The sequence below is a fragment of the Gopherus flavomarginatus genome, chromosome 5 (genome assembly GCF_025201925.1).
Source record: "Gopherus flavomarginatus isolate rGopFla2 chromosome 5, rGopFla2.mat.asm, whole genome shotgun sequence".
NCBI lineage: Eukaryota > Metazoa > Chordata > Testudines > Testudinidae > Gopherus > Gopherus flavomarginatus.
The window spans coordinates 115,504,688-115,526,427 of NC_066621.1; the positions used below are offsets into that span (position 1 = coordinate 115,504,688).

General features: G+C 45.1%; 1 protein-coding gene across 1 annotated transcript; it reads right to left on the reverse strand.

Moving 5' to 3' along the window:
- Positions 1 to 10,963: 10,963 nt before the first annotated feature.
- Positions 10,964 to 14,173, reverse strand: CLEC14A (C-type lectin domain containing 14A). The gene has a single exon (XM_050953935.1). The coding sequence runs from the start codon at positions 14,024 to 14,026 to the stop codon at positions 12,734 to 12,736; it is 1,293 nt and encodes a 430-aa protein (XP_050809892.1). The 5' UTR covers positions 14,027 to 14,173; the 3' UTR covers positions 10,964 to 12,733.
- Positions 14,174 to 21,740: the final 7,567 nt, after the last annotated feature.

Consider the following 21,740-nt stretch of genomic DNA (forward strand, 5'->3'; position numbering starts at 1 on the left):
TCAGATTAAGACTCTTGTTCCCCACCCCCAAGTAAGTGTCCCCAGGAAATACTATATAATCTAGAGCGGCATCATCTGTGAACTCACATCTGATTGATAGGTCTGAGGGCAACTGCAGCCTGGCACTTTTGGTCTGCCAGGAGTCAGAATGGATGCAGAGGCACAAGACATCTAGAGGGGTAGCAGGGCCTCTTGTGGATCCTCTAGGCACTATGTGTAATGATGGTTATCCACTAGATTTGGAGTATTTTGTGTATGACTATAAACCCCATTTTCCTGGTGGAGCCATAGGGGAGGCACTCATCTGGGGTGTAGAATCTTAACATAGATTTCTTTGAGTGCTTGCTCATATCAATTCCAATTTGGTGTGCGCATGCTGTGTGCATGATCGTCAGAAGATTTTTACCTTAGCAACACTCGGTGGGTTGGCTTAGGCGCCCCCTGGAGCGGCGCCCCCATGGCGCCAGATATATGCCCCTACCGACCCAGCGCCCCCTCAGTTCCTTCTTGCCGCTTGGGACGGTCATTGGAACTGTGGAGCACGGCTTAGCTGATCTCCGCTTCCCTAGCTCTTAGCTCGTTATACCTGGAAATAGTTGTTATAAAGTAGTTGTTAGCAGTTTCTAGTTGTAGTTAATAGTTTTTGCAGTTAGTGTATATCATAATTGGAGGTAAGGGATTTCTATCCTTCCCTCCTTCCCGGGATCCAGGCTCATGCCTAGGTCTCCCAGTTTCAAACCATGCTCAGCCTGCCTCAAGCTGATGCCTACAGGAGACCCCCACGACTCCTGTCTGAAGTGCCTGAGGGAAATCACATCAATCAGGTAAGTGCCGCATTTGTAAGACATTCAAGCCTTGGATCAGGACTTTCGTTTGAAGTAGCTCCTCATGGAAGCAGCACTTAGCCCAATGTCCTTGGCCCCACGCCATCTGTCCGAAGTGCATCTCCGGCACCAGAATGACCCAGCATAGACTCCTGGCATCGGACATCTCTGGCACTGCTACCAGCGCGGCACTGCTCGCTGTCTCTTGGCAGATCGCCTCAGCAGGTCCTTTCTGGCTCACGAGTAGTCAATTCGTCTGGATGTTATCCATTCAGTTTTCCAGAAGTAGGGGTTTCCCCACATAGACCTTTTCACCTGTCGCAAGAATCGGAAGTCCCAGGTGTTCTGCTCTCTCCAGGGGCGCTCCCCAGGCTCCCTATCGGATGCCTTCCTGATGCCATGGAAAGGCCACCTGTTGTACGCCTGTCCTCCATTCCTGTTTGTCCACAAGGTCATTCTCAAGTTACACAGAGACAAGGCCCGCTTAATCTTGATTGCCCCGGAGTGGCCCAGGAAACATTGGTACACCACTCTCCTTGATCTGTTGGTGACCACACCAATTCCACTCCCGTTGTGGCTGGACCTGATCACTCAGGAGCATGACTGACTGTGTCATACGGATCTGCAATCCCTCCATCTCACAGCATGGATGTTGCATGGCTAACTCAATCTGAGCTACGCTGCTCCTGCTCGGTGCAGCATGTACTCTTGGGTAGCAGAAAGTCCTCTGCTAGGTCCATGTATGTGGCCAAGTGGAAGCGTTTCTCCTGCTGGTGTGCCCTGAGCAATACTGCTCCTCTGGACGTGCCAGTACCTACCATCTCAGACTATCTCTTGTCCTTGAAACAGCAAGGCCTGGTGATTTCATCCATCAGAGTACACCTAGCAGCAATTTCAGCCTTCCACTCGGGCGAAGATGGGTGCTTGGTTTTCTCCAATCCCATAGTCAGCAGGTTCCTCAAGGGATTGGAACATCTGTATCCACAAATTCGGCATCCGACCCCTATGTGGGACCTCATCCTGGTCCTATCCAGACTCATGGGTGCCCCGTTTGAGCCAATGACCACTTGCTTGCTCCTGTACCTCTCCTGGAAAACAGTTTTCCTTGTCACCATCACTTCATTGAGACTTGTGTCAGAGCTTCGAGCCCTCACGTCGGACCCACCGTATACGGTGTTTCATGAGGACAAGGTACAGCTGAGACCACACCCCGCCTTCCTTCCTAAGGTGGTGTCTATCTTCTATGTCAACCAAGACATCTTCCTTCCAGTCTTCTACCCAAAGCCGCACACTTCTTGACAAGAAAAACAGCTCTATTACCTAGACGTTCACAGAGCCCTTGCCTTTTACATTGAACAAATGAAATCTTTTAGGAGGATGACTCAACTGTTCGTAGCTGTGGCAGACTGGATGAAAGGCCTCCCTGTTTCCACACAGCATATCTCAGCCCAGATTACATCATGCTATGTGCTATGACTTGACTGGTATCCCAACTACGTACCTTACTCCCATTCTACTAGGGCTCAATCCTTCACCCTTCCTGGCCCATGTGCAGGGTGCCCAGAGGGGGCGGCAAGTGGGGCAATTTGCAGAGGCCCCCATGAGAATATAGTATTCTATAGTATTATAACTTTTTTTAATGGAAGGCGCCCCTGAAATTGCTTTGCCATGAGGCCCCCTGAATTCTCTGGGAGGCCCTTCTCATTTGCCCATACAGGAGATCTGTAGGCAGCAACTTGGTCATCAGTACTGTAGCGAGGCGGTGGGATACCCCACTGCCTCGCTGAGGGATAAACTTCCCCTATCGCCTTCATGGGCGGAGCCACTGGGTCCTGCGCAGGTATAAAAGCTCACCTGCAGAGCTCAGTCGAGGCCTAGCCACCGCAGGGGCCAGACGTCTGCAGCCGCTGCCAGCCAGAGCTCACACCCGGCCAGCCGAGCCTGCCCTGTGCTGTCTGCCCCAAGGAGCATTGGTCGAGCCTGCCCCGCGCACGCTACCCTGAGGAAGACTGGCCGAGCCTGTCCCGCGCCAGCTACCCCAAGGAAGAGCCAAGCCTGCCTCTTGCCCGCTACCCCGAGGAGCCTCTGATCCTACTGTTGACTACTTACCCAGAGGAGCTGATGGTGTTCGAGACTGCCAGTGATGCTACGCCGACTCAGGTACCTTACGAGGGGGAGAGCGGAAGTAGCCCGGAGGCAGCCAACGCCCCTCTGGCTGCAACACTACCACAGCCAATGTCAATGTGTTGCGGCAGGATCCCCACTGACAGCAGCGAGTCTCTGCTGCTGCTAGGGCCCTAGGTTGGGATGCAGTGGAGTGGGAGGGCCTGCATCCCCCCTGCCACCCCATTCCGGGGTGGCAGACTCCCGCTTCCCCTGCCGAAGCCTATGATTACTGCTGAGCCCTGCCTGAGGGCCTGAGCATTCGACTCAGTGTTTGTTGCCCCACCCTGACCTAGGGCTGGGCTTAAGACTACTGTGACTGCTCAGCCCTGCCTGAGGGTCTGAGCATTCGACTCAGTGTTCACTGTTCCACCCTGATCTAGGGCCTGAGCCGGTTTCGGACTATTGACTCAACCCCGCCCGGGGTCTGAACCCCCCTAACCGAGTGTGCGTTAGTTCCTAGGACAGCAGGGCCGCCGGCCGGCGAGCTAGGGCGAAGCAGTGGGATATTCCACAGCCCCACTGAGGGACAAACCGCAGCCATGCCGCTGTACAAGTACATACCTTCGCTTCCCACTATGCGATAGTGCAGCAGTCCAGGGGTGATGCTGCATTTGGTTCAGCGGTCCTTCACTCCACGACATCTCACTCTGACCCCACTGCCTAGGTAAGGCTTGGGAGTCACCTAATTGGCACTGATATGAGCAAGCACTTGAAGAAGAAAAGACAGTTAATCACCTTTGTAACTGTTCTTCAAGATGTGTTGCTCATAACCATTCCAAACCCACCCTCCTTCCCCTCTGTCGGAGTAGCCGGCAAGAAGGAACTGAGGGGGCGCTGGGTTGGCAGGAGCATATATGTGGCGCCATGGGGGTGCCGCTCCAGGGGACCCCTCAGCCAACCTACCGAGTGTTGCTAGGGTAAAAATCTTCCGACAATCGTGCACGCGCCACGTGCACACCTAATTGGAATGGATATGAGCAACACATCTCAAAGAACAACAGTTACAAAGCTGAGTAACAGTCTTTTTCCTCCCACAGAGCCCATCCAATGAATATTTCCACAGAAGGGGCTGAATTGCCATAGTGTCAGTCTTTTGAATATGCTCTGCCTCTCCCCACCCCTGGCACTGTGGAGGTGGCCTGGGGCAAGCAGTGCAGGGCTGAGGCGGGGGAGGTGCATGGTGGGCTGGGTCCAGAGGCAGGAGAGGGCAGCTCCCTGGCAGCTCGGGCTGCCCAGCCACTCGCTCCATCAGTGCGTGAGCAAGATCACCACACACTACCAATATTGGCACTTCCCATTCCAAAAATCATTCCAGCAAAAAGAAGCATTTACAAGTTGAGAAAACAAACATAAGACTAACACGCCTTGCGTGGCTGATTACTTACATGTTTGAAACATGAGAGACCGATTTAGAAAGATTTGGAGAGCCTGGATGTACGTCTGGTCCCTCTTAGTCCCAAGAGCGAACAATGAACAAAACAAAACAAAAAGCACAAACAAAGACTTCCCTCCACCAAGATTTGAAAGTATCTTGTCCCCCTATTGGTCCTCTGGTCAGGTGTCAGCCCGGTTTACTGAGCTTCTTAACCCTTTACAGATAAAAGAGACATTAACCCTTAACTATCCGTTTATGACAAGTGTGCAAAATAAAATTCTGTGTGGAGTCTACTATATTATATAATCAAGCAGAGACCAGACATGGATAAAAGGAAAATGCAGAATGCACTGATCTTTTGAGTAGGAAAAAAATCAATAGCACTATTAATCAATTTCTTTTCCTAGCATCATTGCAGATTTATTTTGCATATGATTTGACTGAGGCCACAGGGAGAGCAAAAAATAAATAAATTCTAAGCTAAATTCAAAATATAAAATAGGTCCTTTAAAGAGTTTCTGATTCCTTTTGGAAGAACTGGAACAACGTTCTAGTTTAAAAACATGTATTTTGTATCTTAGATTCTGTAGTTTCTTCCTTTGGCTTTTTGTTCATTTAAAAACCTATATGAAAAGCTGCCTATTCACAGCCTAAAGACAAGGGGCCAGACCCTCATCTTATGTAAATTATTGATGTCAATGGAGCTACACTAGTTTACAACATCTAAGGCTCTTACCTCTTGGTTCCTGCCCCAAAGAGTTTATCATCTAAACTGATCACAACACAAGAGATGGAGGGTGGAATACAGAGAATGTGGTGGGGGGAAGGGGTACTTGGATAGTACAGTACATGTCATGTTAATTATTAGCTGTTTGCCTGTTCTTTATAATTATGGGGGGAGGGAAGAGGTTGATGGGATTATTTTGTTTGTTTTCAGTTGTTCAAAGGAATGGATGAGAAGATCATTGCTTGCAGGGGAAAGGTGGGTTCTGAGTTGTGTGACTAGATAGCAAGTGTGAGAAGTCAGGACTGGGAGGGGAGAGCGTGATAGGAGCCTATATAAGACAAAGGCCCTAAATCAGGATGTCTGGTCACCCTAGTTCTGAGAGGAAATTGAAGGTTAAGAAAGAATTTGGAGGGAGAACATCCCAGGCACATTGGCAGTATCAGAAAAGGCATGAAGGTGTTTGTAGGAGATGAGAACATGGAAGGAGGCAGAACTGATGGAATGCTGACTCTAACCAAGGGAGTGGCAGGTGACCAGTGATCACAGATAGGTGAGGACAGAGCGCTACATAGCCTTGAAAAGGAAAGGAGTTTGAAATGGAGAGAGAAGGGACACAGGGCCAGGAAAGGAACTCTTGTAGAGATACAAAAAACAGTCTTTGGATTGTGTGGCAAGGCTTAGATGTGGAAACGGAGCATCATCTGGACATTAAAAAGACCTTCCATGTGGTCACTTTATATTAGCTGGGATTCCTGCTCCAACAACTGAAATTTCATTCACTTTAAACAAAAGAGCCAAAATTCTGCTTTCAGCTTAACCTTTGTAACCACAGAAGACAGCTTTGGAGTTAGTGATAATATTGTGAGTGTGATGAGTGGAAAATTTGCTGTAAATATGCACTCAGACAAAGGATTCCCCCCCCCAAAGTCTTGCCCCACAATTCCAGAGATAAAACTCTATCTTTTGATAAAATAAGTTAAGTATATGAGTGTTGAAACTGCTGCTTTGAAAGCTAGTGGTTATTTGTAAAGGTACAAGGTATCTGATCTTTTTCTAAGAACTGAGTATTACCATAAGCATGTTGCTGGGTACCCATAACCCATAGGACAAAAACCTAGAAACCAAATAGATGGCAGAAGCAGTACGAGAGAGAGAAATCCTAGTTTTCTTTGATTTTTTTTTAATATTTCAAACTGTTATAATCTCAATGGGGTGTGTATTTGTTTTTTAAAATGCTTTGAAGCATATGAATTTTGGTTTTGGCCACCTTGAGATTTCACTTTAATCCCATAACACTGAAACCTTTAGTAGTTAAATTATTATTAAACAGTTTTTGGACAATTAACATTTTATTGCTGATTATATGATGAACCTAAATCATCAAATATCCATCATACATTCATGATCAAAATGTACACACCCCAAAGGATGTCTATAACTGTCTACACTACCTTGGAAGGAATTAAGGGATTAGAAATAAGATTCGAGAGATGGCAAAGAGATGCATTTCTTGTATTATCATGCTAGATGAGAGATGTAGATCTTCAGTTTTTTTAACATAGATTCATAGATTTTAAGGACAGAAGGGACCATTATTTATTTATTGTGTTACCATAGTACCTAGATGCCCCAGTCATGAACCATGACCCCATTGTGCTATGTGCTGTACAAACACAGGACAAAAAGACAGATTGTGAGATCTTTGGGGCAGGAACTAAGTAAGTCATCTAGTCTGACCTGTATAACATAGGTCATAGATATCTGATCATTTAAAACATTGAATTATATAAACATGACCAATACAATATAAGTGTTTTAGCAGGAGATGGAGTAGTATGTTTCATGTGTCAAAAATCATTCAAATAACACCACTTTTAGGTGTAGTATGCCATGTTCCAAAACCATGCTGCTGCAGTGACATGCATGGACCAGGGCATGACATCTCTCCATCAGGGCCGGCTCCAGGCACCAGTGCAGGAAGCAGGTGCCTGGGGTGGCCAATGGAAAGGGGAGGCACATCCAGGTCTTCGGAGGCAATTCGGTGGTGGGTCCCTCCGTCCCTCGCGGAGGAAAGGACTGGCCGCTGAATTGCTGCCGAAGAATGAAGCAGCGTGGTAGAGCTGCCGCGGATTGCAGGGGTTTTGTTTGTTTGTTTGTTTTTTCCCGCCTCTTGGGGCGGGAAATAAGCTGGAGCCGGCCCTGCTCTCCATCCCGATCACATTTTGGATATATGGTTCCATTTCATTGTGGTATCTCACAAGTGGTATTACATGATAGTTAAACAAAAACTATACACAGTTTGCCCCTCCCAGAAGTTTTAATATATATTTATGAATGTATCCAGACATATGGACTTGATTCTGCTCTGATTGAAGTGAATGGCAAAACTTTAATTGACTTAATTAATGCTGGATCAGGCATGTTTCTTAATGCTGAGACTTGCATTAAGGTTATTGTGTTAGCAGTTATACGTGCTAAACTATATTTTGCAAACCGGCCATTTATTGGTTGTACATCTGAGAAGACAATGATCTAAATGTAGGGAGCTGGAGAAAAGCAAGGACTATTTCCCCCTGCTCCCAAAATATCTGTTCCCTGGGTTTTAAACATTCCAGAAATTTTCAGCCAACAAATAATTTTTCTCCTCCTCCTCCCATATTTCTGTGATATGCATCACAGATGGATGTATTTATTTTGTACCAAGGTACACATTTAAAGTCCATCCAAATTTCTTGGGTTCAAACCAAATTCAAATGTTATTGGGTTTGCATTTTATTTAACAAAAAAATACATAGACAAAATAAGGTTAAAAACAGAGCAGAAAGTACGCAGAGTGAAAAACAAATATAAAGAGGGAGAATGTGAAAAAAGGAGTAGAGAGAGAATTTCTGTAAAGCAAAAATAAATACAGCATATACAATATCCAGGGTACCCACACATACTAACTTTGTTTTTGGAGGGTTTTTTTAATCTCTGATATATAAAACACCTTCCCTTTAGGTAGGACAACTTTTTATTTATTAAGTTTCTTAGGAGAAAATTACAAGTAGGGGGAAGAAAAGATTTATGACCTAGTTTTGTAAACAGCAAAAATACTTTGAAAGCTTTAAGAAACCATGAACTCCACGCCCTTTACCTAACCTATAAAGTCAGATTGTACCTCCGTAGACATGCACAAGGGAGGCTCCCCCGACTGCAGATCTCCCCTTCCTCTACACAGAAGAGACGCACTAATAACCTTGAGGAGGGCTCCCTGTGTGTTCAGGGTCATGTCAAGAGGTAGGGGAGTGAGAGGAAGGGCAACTAGAGAGATGCACATTGCCCACCTCCCACCCATGGAAGTTAGCTGGAAAAGTTAATTCAGACTCAGGCACCTGGAGCTTTGTGGCATTGGACCCCATGGTAGTCCAGCTCCAGTAAAGCCACAGTTCCAAGGAGTGGGGACCTGTGGAACCAGAGTTGCTGTGTAGCTACAGCCAGATGCCCCAGGATCTGCCAACTTTGGTGTTGTTTTTTCCCAGGACAAACCTTGTCCCAGCAGGACAATTTGAGGCCCTCTCCATGAAAAACCGCAGGAGAGATTTCCATGTCCCCCCTCTTATGGTTTTTCACAGTGATGGAGGCAACCTGGCCCATTGTGACTTGCTGAATAGATATCCTGTTCCATTATGTTCCTCAATCTGGAGATGCAAGACCTTTGCATGGCCTTTCCTTCTGTGCAGCTCTAGCAATTTCAAGATGTAGAAAATAAGATACTTCACCTTAGTTCATAATTTATGCTCTTGGGGTCACGCTTTGTCTTCTGTCCATGTACTCCCAGTGAAGTAAATAGAATTTGAGAATTTGCATCCACTGACCGGGAACTTATGTAAACACATAACTAACTTGAACTTTGGGCTTACAATGCCTATTATTAGGCAAATCAACCCACCACAAAATGTATAAATTATCTAGTGGCCCATACAGTCATGTCTCTGGGTGATGCCAGACTTCATGCATTTTGAATAAGTTACATCCTCTGAGTCAAATCCTGAGAGGTACTGAACACCTGCAACTCCAAATTAAAGTGAAAGGCAAGTGCAGGTGCTTAACAGCTCCTGGAATACAGTCGTACATGTGCAAGGTTCCTGGAAACAAAGAATTGCCATAATTTAGTCTTGAAAAGACAAAACTGTTTGAGCAGTTTCATAGCCCTGTTTGGAAATCCAATGTCTGAAATGGGAAAGTGATGAGGATTTTGTGTTAAAAATTTTGCAAAAGTAAGGCAAGCAAGAGTTTCCCCAAAGCTCCCAGTGACTTAAATTGTGCAAGGACTGAAAGCCACATATAATCAATTAGTCACTTTTCAGATATATGCACATCTGAATACAGAATCAGCCCTCCTGGATGGCTTATATTTGAGATAAAAAGCATTTATCTTTGTAAAGTATAACTGTAACTATATTAGAAAATATTCAAATTAGTAGTCAGTTTGTTTTGTAAAGACTAGTTCATCTCTGATTCTGGGGAGAGCCCATGAGGTGATTCTTTGAGGCCCTCCAAATTTATCTGTATTTATTTATATGCAGTGAGGAGACATTTGTCCTCCACTTCATTATCCTGTTCCAGGAGAGGTGAAAAAGTCACTGCTGGAGTTTATGTATAGATGCCACCATTTAAAAAAAGATTTTTCAAGATTACCAAACACCAGACCAAGGCAGTTTTCCAGACAGTCTGACTCCTGCAGCCCATGGAGCCAGCTGTCCCAAGAGTCAGGCAGCCAGGGAGCCAGCTGGCCTGAGAGTTTTCCAACCATCTCTGCTCCTGACTCCTAATCCAATGGCCCATTTATGATGAGGTATTAACTCCACGATAACCTAGGAAGAGTTAATGAGGCTGAGAAGGGGCCAATTAAGCAGATAGGTCATTGATTAGAGCTGGAACCTGGAGTGGAGGGTGAGCCCAAGTTCCCCTACTAACCACTGGGGAAGTGGAATAGATAGGATAGTGATTGAGAAGCCTGCCTGAGACAGTTTGTAGGGAGAGACTGTGATGCCCCAAAAGGGGGACATATTGACCTAGTTGGAGGACTAAGCCATGAAGAGAGAGTAGCCTCAGTCGGGGGGCAGCATGGTGTGTGAACAAGCAACAGAAGGGCCACTGAACATGGAAAGAGCTAATACCCAGAGCAGCCAGAAAGAGGCATCCCAGCAGTGAGTGCACCCCGTGACACCATCTTTTCGAACAGGAGTTCTCAAATTTCATTGCACTGCGACCCCCCTTCTGACAACAAAATTACTATACAACCCCAGAAAGCGTTGAACCGAATCCTAAGCCCATCCAACCTCCATTGCCCTGTGGAGGGGGGGGGGGGGGACAAATCCCAAGCCCCACCACCCCGGGCAGGGGAGGGGCAAAGCCCAAGGGCTTCAGCCCCAAGCATAGGGCCTGTAACCTGAGCCGTGCTGCCCAGAGCTGAAGCCGTCAGGCTTTGGCTTCATCCCCACATAGTGGGGCTCAGGATTCAGATCTGGGCCCCAGCAAGTCTAAGCCTGCCCTGATGACCCCATTAAAATGGGATTGTGACCCACTTTGGGGTACCGACACACAGTTTGAGAACCGCTGCATTAGAACAAGTAGCCAGCTTGGAAGGAGCTTACGGTGGACCTAGTGCCGTCAGCAAAGGTTGGTGCAGCACTGTACCACACAAATATGAATTGGGCTGCGATTCCCCTGCCAAAATCAAAGGACCCTTTTCACAGGTCACAAAAACTAGCTAGGTGGAGGTTGAGGTAGAGGTACTCTAAATATGTCATGATCTTTAGGAAAAATCACTGTGGCAAACTTTACCCATAGCAAAAAGAACAGGAGTACCTGTGGCACCTTAGAGAGTAACAAATTTATTTCAGCATGAGCTTTTGTGAGCTACAGCTCACTTCTTCGGATGCATAGAATGGAACACACAGACAGGAGATATTTATACATAGCATCACTTTACGTTGGTGTACATTTTCAAAGCTATCTTTGCATGAAAAAGGTCTAGGAATTTACTTTGTTTCTGAAGCCAAATCCTCAAAATTAGGAAAGAGGGGGTCAAAGGGAAATAGGGAAAAAAGGCCAGGTCTGAATAGGGGTAAAATATGGGAAATGTTTAAGAAACAGACATTTTCAAGCTCTTGCATCTTTTAAATGAAGCAAAGGTTTTCTGTGGAACAGATTTGGTGGTGATCCAGTTTACCTATCTCTTATCGCACTCAGAAGACTTCAAATCAATACTGACCATTAATACCCTAACTGAGAATCAACAATGCCATAATTGGAAGGGAGTATCAGCATTCTGAATTGCAAAGAAAGTAAGTTGTGTGCCCAGACTGATAAATGATTTATGGGACTTCTGAAAGGAAATCACAAACAAAGGGATTGCATCACCTAGGAAGGACGCACAGAGGGCAAACCTTCCATTCTTTACTCACAGGGGAAACCCATTGAAATCAATACATCAAACTCATGTGACGAAGGAGAGAAGAATTTGGGCTATACTTGGACTCATGCCCACTGTTATAACCTGAGAAATTTGGCAACATTCTGGTTGTGCAACTCTGGGTATCATGGGGATGGCTTATTTGCACTCAGGAAGTTTTGCATCAAACTGCCTTAAATCTAAACACTTTAATAGAAAGATGGGAGTTGTGCAATCATTTGTGCAGAATATTTTGTTGCTTAACTACAATACAAAACTGCATATTGTATGAAGAAGCAAACTAAACAGTGATTTATGTTCCAAAACATCTTTTATTTTTCTTCCATGGACTGATATAAAAGTAACTCCCCATTAGCCTATCTCCCCATCTGCAATGTAATGATTTTCCAAATACAGCAATGAACTTAACATTAAAAAAAAATGTCTGGCTAAGCAGTGTTTGGATCTGAGTTTCCTCCAAAATTATGGACGTGTATATTTCCAAATGTTCAAACAACAATTAAAAATAAAATTAAAGCCCCCCAAGTACCACTCAAATATTCTACATCAAGGGATAATTTACAACTTGTAAGGCACTTTGAGCCACATTTTCAAACTTGGTTGCTTCCAAGAGATGCTAAGAACCCAAACTCCAGTTGAAGTCAACAGGACGCTGGTGATCAGCACTTCTGAAACTCAGACCCCATCCTCTATATTTTATTTAAGTAGGCACCTAAATACCTGACCTTCTTTTCAGAATGTGATTAAAAACTCCCAGGGAAATTACCAGAAGCTGCAGGTGCTCAGAACCCCTGAAAAACAAGCCGCTTAGATGCCTAACTTTCAGCACCCAAGTCTGGCCATTTTGACCATAAAGCATAAATGCATTAAAGGCCACATCAAGCCCTGTGTTGCAGAGACCAGACCCTTCCTTTGTCAATGCATTGTCATGGGCACGTCTGCCAAGCGTGGCAATTTGCATGAATATGGTTTAAAAAACAACAAAACCAGGCGATGGGATTTTCAAGGTTTCATTGAAACATTGCCAAATCCTTCTTCTCCAAATTCTTCTTCTTCCTTGACACGAAGAAGCCTCCCTCCAAATGAGTGGGAACTGCCAGCTCAGCCTGGGGCCACTCACACGAAAGGAAAGTCACGGCTGGTTCATTTCAAATTAAGCTTCCATGGTGCCCTAGAGGTTCCTAATTCCCGGGTGGAGCTTCCTCCTCCGGGCTGGGCTCGCCCTGCAATCTCTCTGCCGTGTCTCCCTGGGCCTCCAGGGAATTCTCGGAACTGGTGGTGGTGGCCTCTGGATCACTCTCTGTGGCTGCTGCTGGAGCTGGCTCCTTGCCGGCCCCGCTGGCTGAGGAGGGGCTCTTAGTGAAGCAGAGTTTGAAGACCACCAGCACGGCCCCGACCAGGATCACCACCGTCACCACAGCGAGGGCGACCAGGATGAAGACATACGTGGGGGAGGAGGAGGACTGTACCTCCCCAGCGGTGCTTGGCTGAGGGCTGGAGGGGGGGGAAGGCGCACCCGAGCTGCTGCTGGCGACAGTCCCCCCCGCAGACAGGGTCGGGTCGGGTGCTGCTGTGGCCGAGCCCGCGATGTGCCCGGGGCGCACACAGGATTTCTTGTCGGCCCCCAGGAGGAAGCCCCGGGCGCACACGCAGAGGAAAGCGCCCTGGGCGCTGGTGCAGTCTTCGGGCTCCATGCAGGCTCCAGTGCTGGGGCTCTGGTACCCGGAGGGGCAAGGGCACAGCTGCTCCCCAGCGCCCGTCCAGTTGTAGCCGCCCCGCCCCAGCTCGCAGAGCAGCCGCACGTCTCCCTGGGGCCCGGCGCAGGCCACCACGAGCTCAGTGCCCGGGGGGCTGAAGTCCAGGGCGGCGCTATACAGCTGGTAAGGGAGTGAGTAGAGGAGGCTGCGGGCGCCCTGGGGCCGCGGAGCGGGGCAGGTGCCGTTGTACTGGTACTTACACACATAGCCTTGGGTGGTGTTGCCCTTGCAGGTCCGCTCCTTCCAACCCCAGGGCTCCAGGTCCTGGCGCCCCACAGTGACCTGCAGCCCAGCGCACCGCCGGGTAAGGCACGACCTGCTCGGCTCTTTCACCCACTTGTCCAGTTCCTTGGGCTCTCTCTGTGCCTGCTGGGGGCCCGCCAGCCAGGAGAAGCCCCGCAGCGGCCATTCCATCTGGGTGCATTGCTGCTGTCTCCGGACCAGCCCGAGCCAGAACACCCAGGAGCCGGGCTCGGCTGCAACCACTCTCAGCAGGGCGAGGATGGCCCGCACCTCTGCCTCCCCGCTGGCCGTGCTCAGCGCTCCCCCGCGCACAGCGCAGGCCTCCTGGGCTCTGCCAAAGGACACCTGGGCGAGGTGGACACTGTAGCAGGCGCCAGAGCCTTCGCACAAAGTGTAGTTCCCCCGGGGCTCCTCAGCGCGGCACAGCACAGAGCTGGCGTGCAGAAGGACGCACAGGGGAATCGCTCCACGCATCTTCTCTTCCCTCTGTGAAGTAGGGGAGGATTGGATTCTTTTGGCACTCCCCGACCAAGCTGGAACCCCTCTGTTCCCTCAAACTGGAACCAAGCTCAACCCCAGCCAACTACGTCTCCTTGCAGCTCCCAAGAATGTCTTCAAGCCCACCGCCCTCCCTCAAAGGAAATGTGTCAGGAGTGAGGTTTGACCTTAACATCCTTGTTTTGTTGAAGTACAAATGACAAATAGTTCCCCCCTCCCCGCCCCTAGCATGGAAACAGATTAAACCGAGCTGAAGATTAAGCAAAAAACACCAGCCAACACCAACCAACCAGCCCAAATCCTTTCCTTGCCTCCATACCCCGGTAAGTGAATGGAGCCAGCATGGGCGGGGGTGGGGGCAGAGCCCCATTGTCATCTTTCAGGTACTCCAATTCCAGTTGTTGGTGCTTATCACTGCTGAACATCGGGCCTGTATTACCTAGTTTCTCTCACATAGTTCTGCCGGTGTCTCAGGCTGCCTATCAGGATATAAAATCAGTTTAGTTAAACTAGTGCAACTGTTAATTCCATCTAGTTAAATTGGTGCATAGCCCTAATTAACCCGCCACACTCAAACCAGTTTAACTTTCTTAAATTTGTTTAGCTGTTGTCAGTAAATTACTGAATGAAGCTAAACTGATTTAAAGCAAGTATTAAAATGGTTTAAATGTGTCTGCATTAGAGGTTTGCATTGGTTTTAACTAGTTTGATTTCCAACATCTGCAGTAATATTCAGGCACTGTTCTGTTCTCTTCATGTTCAGAGAAAAACTCTGTTCTCGCTTTGAGTTTGGGTGCAGCAAAATCAAATACTTTATTATTTCTCAAGCAATATTAATTGAGGGAGGGAGTGCCCTACGACACTGGGTTGCCCCAGTCCCGGACAGGTCTCTCCACAGGTAAACAATTACAGCAAGCATTTATACCTTTGTTACAGACAATAGCAAGGAATATTACAGACATGATGAGCAACAGATGCATTTTGTTTATGCATAGGCTATCCTGCTATCTTATTTTTCTCAGCTTCTGGGCGCCAGCCTACAGATTTAATTATCAGTGCAAGGTCATAATAACTTCTCACACAGTTCTTTTCTGCTCGCCTCACACAATCCTCGCTTCTACAAGTCTCACGTCATTAGGGTTACAGCTGGCCTAACTCTTGTTAACAAACTGACATGCATTAAGATCCCCTACAAATTCTTGTCAATTCTTTCCCTTCTTCCACACCATCATTGTGGTATTTGAGCATCTTCTCCTGATGCATTAGGCCAGGGGTAGGCAACCTATGGCACGCATGCCAAAAGCGGCACGCGAACTGATTTTCAGTGGCACTCACACTGCCCAGGTCCTGGCCACCGGTCTGGGGGTCTCTGCATTTTAGTTTAATTTTAAATGAAGTTTCTTAAACATTTTAAAAAACTTATTTACTTTACATACAACAATAGTTTAGTTATATATTATAGACTTATAGAAAGCGACCTTCTAAAAAATGTTAAAATGTATGACTGGCACGCGAAACCTTAAATCAGAGTGAATGAATGAAGACTCGGCACAGCACTTCTGAAAGGCTGCCGACCCCTGCATTAGGCAATGTGACTTGCAAGGGGTTCCTTCTCCATTCCTCTCCCTGGAGGAGAAACTAGCTTGTGTAGTTTTGTTTTCTTGTGTGTGATTTATTATGAGCTTCTAATGTTTGAATGCTAGGGAAAGGAACTGCATTTTGCACTTGGAACAAAAAGTGATGAAGTTTGTGGTAATTCTTCATTTCTGTGGAAGTGAGTTTCAAAGTCTTGGATCAGTCCCCAAGAAGGTTCTGTCTCCTGCCCCAAGAACCGTAAAAAAAGTAGACCTTGCATTAGTTTCTTTGCAGTGTAAACTCTTTGGAGTAGAGACAAATGAGGATTATGAATTGAATCCAAATTAAAACAATACCCCTGGGTCCACGGGTTGCAAGGTCAGGCTGTAGGTTTTCACTTGTGACAGCAAGGCAGAATTTGAACTCTGATGCCTAAAGATAAAAGGCAACCGTACTAACTCCCTGCAACATGAAACTTGGAAGGAAAACATATGTTAATACAGTCTAAATCTTTAATCAGATTTAAATTTCTTCTAATAGGAAGCTTTCCCAGTGAACAGAGCGTTTTAAAAATGAATTAGGGCTAAATTGAATCATATTAATAATTCTGCGCCATAGTGTACCGCAAATTTTGAAGCAGAGCTTTGAATTCATTTAGCTTGCGCTTTGCTATTGTTGATCTTTCCCCAAAGTAAAGTTAGTTCAATTATTGTCATTGCCAAGGTTATTACAATTATTTCACTAAAAGATATTTAAGTATTCTGGTGAAAAGAATTTCATGGTGTAACTGGGTATATGAGATGTCATCCAGATACAATTGCAATGCATTTGATAAAAAGCAGCATGATGTATCAAGTAGATACTTTTGTTAAGAGGCTCAAATGGGGGAAAGGGCACCGACTTCAATAGAAGTGCTAATGGGCTAGTTTGTCACAGCTGTTACTCAGCCCCACAGGAAAGTAAGACCCTCCTTATTCTTGTGCTCAGCTGTTCAGACAGTGATTCAGGCTGTGGGGAGGAGAGCAAGGGTGGTGAGTGAAAGAGCAGAGAGCAACATGCCCCAGAAGGAGCCCTAGCTCCAATTTCCCAGCTTGCAGCCCCCAGTAGCTGGTTGGATGTACAGCAGGGAGGAAACTGCTTTATGACAAAGGATGAAGTAACTTATTCTTTCCTCACAACAAGTAGGAAAGAGAGGAACTATGACACGGAGTCAGAATTTGTTCTTTGGACTATTCGTGGGGCAATGCAACTGTGCGCAATCTAGTCCTATGTCAGTAAGAACTACTTGTGTGAGCAAAGATTTCAGCCATGGGCGGTAATGTGCTACATGTCCTTACATATCCTATTAGCCACTCACTGCAATGTGGTCTGTGCTCAAGGTTAACTAAAAATTAAACAATACATTCATTTTGTCTTTTACTGTTAATTGATTATGTATGAAGGCTATCCATCTATACTATGCCCTGTCACCAAAAAAGTGTTTTATTTGTTATATTAGAAACATCAGTCCCCACTTCTAACTCTCTGTTGAAGTGCCTTGGCAAAAGGCTGAGAAATGTGAATCCTGATGGCATACAAGGTTGCAAACTTTTCTGCTTCAAAATGGAATTTATTTAGTTTGTAAGAGGTACTGGACTGATGGCTCTGGGTGGATACTAGCAGCCATTATTTAGGCACAGAACAAGTAAAGCAACAGCTGCAAAAGAATTCCTTATCCACCAACAGACCTCAAACTTGTTCTGAAGAATCTATCTTTAGGGATGAGAAGGCAATTCAGTCTCCATGCCCATTCACTCCTTGGCTTCTCTTCTGAAACTGCCAGTGAGGGCAGTGATTGGAACCAATTGTGATTGCTTAGCCACTAGGAAATTGACAGATCCTACCAATTCATTTCACATAGTAGGCCATCAGCTTTAAATTTCCTAATAACCTAGGCTGGATGTGAACCAACAGTTCAGAGATGACAATCTAATCATAACCAGTGACCTGAGCCATCCACTCCCTCATGAAAAAACAAAAATGTGAACTCACTGGGTGACAGAATGCTTAAGACTTAAACCAGCACCTTCCACCCCATCTGCTATTTTCAACTATGCCTGCACCCAGTTAGGTGAATGTAGCAGTGGGGAGTCCCACAAGACTGAATCAGGGTAGGAATAAGCATATTTTAAAGTAACAAATAGCTCTAATTAAGCCCTCCATTTTTGGAGTGCTTTTGCTTTGCCATTTATAATTAATTAAATAAACAGAAAAAGAGCTCTCTCACTAAGCAAGTTTTTCCATGTTCTCATTGCTCTATTTCCAAAGTACTACTTTCTTTGTGATCTGACAATTACAATACCCAGTTACTTTTACATAAGCACTGTTATCAGTCTATATGAAAGGCCCTTAAAACATCTGGTTTATGAAGAAGACAATAGTAGAGGTTATGCAGCAGTCAGTTGCATAATATCAAATATGGCCAGTCTAATCATTGGTCAGAACCTTAAAAATTACTTTAGTTGTGATTGAGATTTTTTGTGTTATAGCTTGACTCTTTATGATAGCATTCTTCAGTCTTCCAGATACACAATTTGATCTTTTGAGAAAAAATGTGGCAAAATCAGTTTTCTTTTATTAATAGCATGGGGCATTTTCTCCACTGTATAGCCAGAGAGTCTATCTGTTTTGGGTAAGACATAATGGAAAATCGAATGAGATACTAATAGAATCCTTTTTTAGTAAGAATTCCATCTTGCATTTTTATAGGTGAGCTAGAATTATTTTCATGTGATTGACCAAGAAATTGATCAGCACATATTTCACAACTGAAAGGGTTTAAGGAATACATTTTCACTAGAAGTAGACTGAAAGAGGGATTGTAGACTGCTGGCATGCCTCTCCCAGCCCAAGGAGGGCTAGCAGATTAGTCACGAACCACAACCAAGTCTCTTTCAAGGCCTTCCTTCAAGACATGGTTTATTAATTCAAACACAAAAGAAGATTAGTTCCCTGACAAACCCAGGTTGCAGGTCCCAAAGACCTTTCCTTTTGTGACTCTCTCTGCTTCAGGGCCTGACACAGGAGCCAACCTCCCTCCTGCAGCTCTCCTCTGACATCACCTGACCTTTTCCCAGCTGGGGCTGATAAGGGAACAGTGCAGGCTGGCACCAAGCCCTAAAAGGGGCAGGCCTCCCTGTTGTAGGGATACACTAAATTTAATCTTACTAAAAGCTTTACTTTCTTTTCCAGATGCATTGGGGGAGATTCAGGAATCAGCCTACTCATGCAGGAGACAAGACAAATGATTACTTAGAATGCCACTGAATGGTAGACAGAGAGACTAGCTAAGATACCCAGTGGCATCCATTACCCCCAAGGTGATACAGGAAAGTATTCTGGGGGGCATGGTGGGCTAAGTTCTCCTTTAGCAGATATTGTTTATTTTTGGACCAGCAACAAAATAATTCTGCTGAGTTCTGTACCCCCAATTTCCCCACCTCTCCCCATTCCCTGCACAAGAAGAATGGCTCAAGGAACCTCTACTCAGCCCCTGAAGCTCTGCTGACACTCCCCCAGCCATACTGCCTTGGAAAATCAAGCCAGAATTTGACCCTGAAGTCCCACCACTCTGTTAGAGCTAAGGACTAAGTAAGAATTTAGCCCTAAATCACCTAACACTAACAGACACTCTGCATAAGTGAGAATCACCACCATAATTCCTAAAAAGAATGTCTCTGAGAGGTGATCTACTGGAGTATGACATCATAGCTTCAGCAATCAGTGCTGCACAATACATATGTAATTTCTGAAGCACTGCTTTAGTAAATAACAAGCCCCACCCACATTTCACATATGAAATCATATATGAGCTTGGAAGAATACCCACTGATTATATGGTCCATTAGTGGCCTATAGGTATATACTTCTTCAAGAAAATGCTTAGGGTGAAATACTGACCCCACTGAAGTAAATGAGACCAAGCTTTCATCCTTAACCTCACTGAATTCTTACAATGAAAATAAAAGAATGAAAGATTCCACTTAGCATTTATATTCCATGTTGCAATTTTGTTATTTTACAGAAAACAGGAGAGGAAAGGAAAATGAGAATTTCTGTTCTATCGTAACAACTTGCACGATCACAAACATTTAATTATTCACTTTCAAAAAAGGCTACGGTGATAGCAATACTGACTTACAAAGTTATGAAGCGATAACCCAGTTGAGGTCATGCAAGTTCCTATCTATCATAATAACTATTTCAAATGGCACTGTCTCATAGTTTCTGGATTTCCCCCCCTGAAATAAAGCATATTTCACAGTAATTATTGAATCAATGTGTATCATATAAATTTTAGCTAATCATTTGATGAAAGGTGGGACAAATGAAATGAAGTGATGGGAGGGGGCCACGGAATCCTCAGTGTAACTTTTACATATTTATTGTAACTCAAAACCTATACTGTGTCCGCTATGCCTGTGTATTTGTCATGCTATTAATAATTACATAAGAAAATAATTTGTATGGTAAACAATTCTGTTTACCTTTAATAAAAAGTTAGCAATGTAGGCTCCAGTCCTGCAGTAAGCTCCAGGAAGGAGCCCCCCAGCATATGCACATTTAGTACACTAAATCACTAGAAAAAAAATGTACCAGTGTCTCGGTACTTTTTCCATAATAGCCTATCTATAATCAAAAAAACAGTATTTGTGAAAGTTGGGATGATCATATAACTCTTATACATTCCACCACTGCCTGAAAACTCTCAAAACCTGGTATATTGCATGGTCTACTTTCTAGCCTGGATCTTCATGCAAAAACTCTCTCTGTTGCCAATGAAGATTTTGCACAAAGACTGGAGGGAGAGAATAGCCATACAATATTTTCTGTAAACTGAAAATAATAACAGGAAAAACTGCAAATGTTTTTTATCATGTTAGTAGTATGATTTGTTATCTTTTCCTTATCTAGTTTCCTCCCTTTGTAGTAGGGGTGTCAAACACCCAGCCTGTGAGCCAGATCTGGTCCACTTGATGTAATTTGTGGCCCCGAATGATGTATTCAGATTCTGCAGAATCTAAGCTTTCATTTAAAAATATATCAATTTTTAGCTCTTGTGGTAGCAAAGAAAACATTCCAAATGTCAGCTGAGTATATCCATTTGGTGTTGTCTTTCTAAGTCTGTACACAGCCTGAAACAATGATTTGGAGGTGTGAACTCCCCTATGCCCATTAATTGAACTGGAATATTAATGCTAAAACCTAATGATGACACCTAATGGTGTGTTGTAAAAAAGACACGAGAAGTCATTCTTCCGCTTTACTCTGCACTGGTTAGGCCTCAACTGGAGTATTGTGTCCAGTTCTGGGCACCGCATTTCAAGAAAGATGTGGAGAAAGTGGAGAGGGTCCAGAGAAGAGCAACAAGAATGATTAAAGGTCTTGAGAACATGACCTATGAAGGAAGGCTGAAGGAATTGAGTTTGTTTAGTTTGGAAAAGAGAAGACTGAGAGGGGACATGATAGCAGTTTTCAGGTATCTAAAAGGCTGTCATCAGGAGGAGGGAGAAAACTTGTTCACCTTAGCCTCCAATGATAGAACAAGAAGCAATGGGCTTAAACTGCAGCAAGGGAGATTTAGGTTGGACATTAGGAAAAAGTTCCTAACTGTCAGGGTAGTTAAACACTGGAATAGATTGCCTAGGGAAGTTGTGGAATCTCCATCTCTGGAGATATTTAAGAGTAGGTTAGATAAATGTCTATTAGGGATGGTCTAGACAGTATTTGGTCCTGCCATGAGGGCAGGGGACTGGACTCGATGACCTCTCGAGGTCCCTTCCAGTCCTAGAGTCTATGAGACACTTGGCCAGCTGATCATTTTAGGGATAAAATAGGAAAAGGGGCTGAGCATGAAGCACAAGGTGGGTGGGAGTTGCTACACAGAAGGAAATACAGAGCCAAAAAGGAAGAGACACACAAGACAGTGAAAAAAAGAGGAGGATGGAGAATGAATAGAAACAAAAGGCAGAAATAGTGCTCATTCTAAACTAAGTGGTGCTGAATCAGGTACTGAATAAATAATTATAATAACAAAAGTTTAGGCCCAGATCCACAATGGCACTTAAGTGCTTAA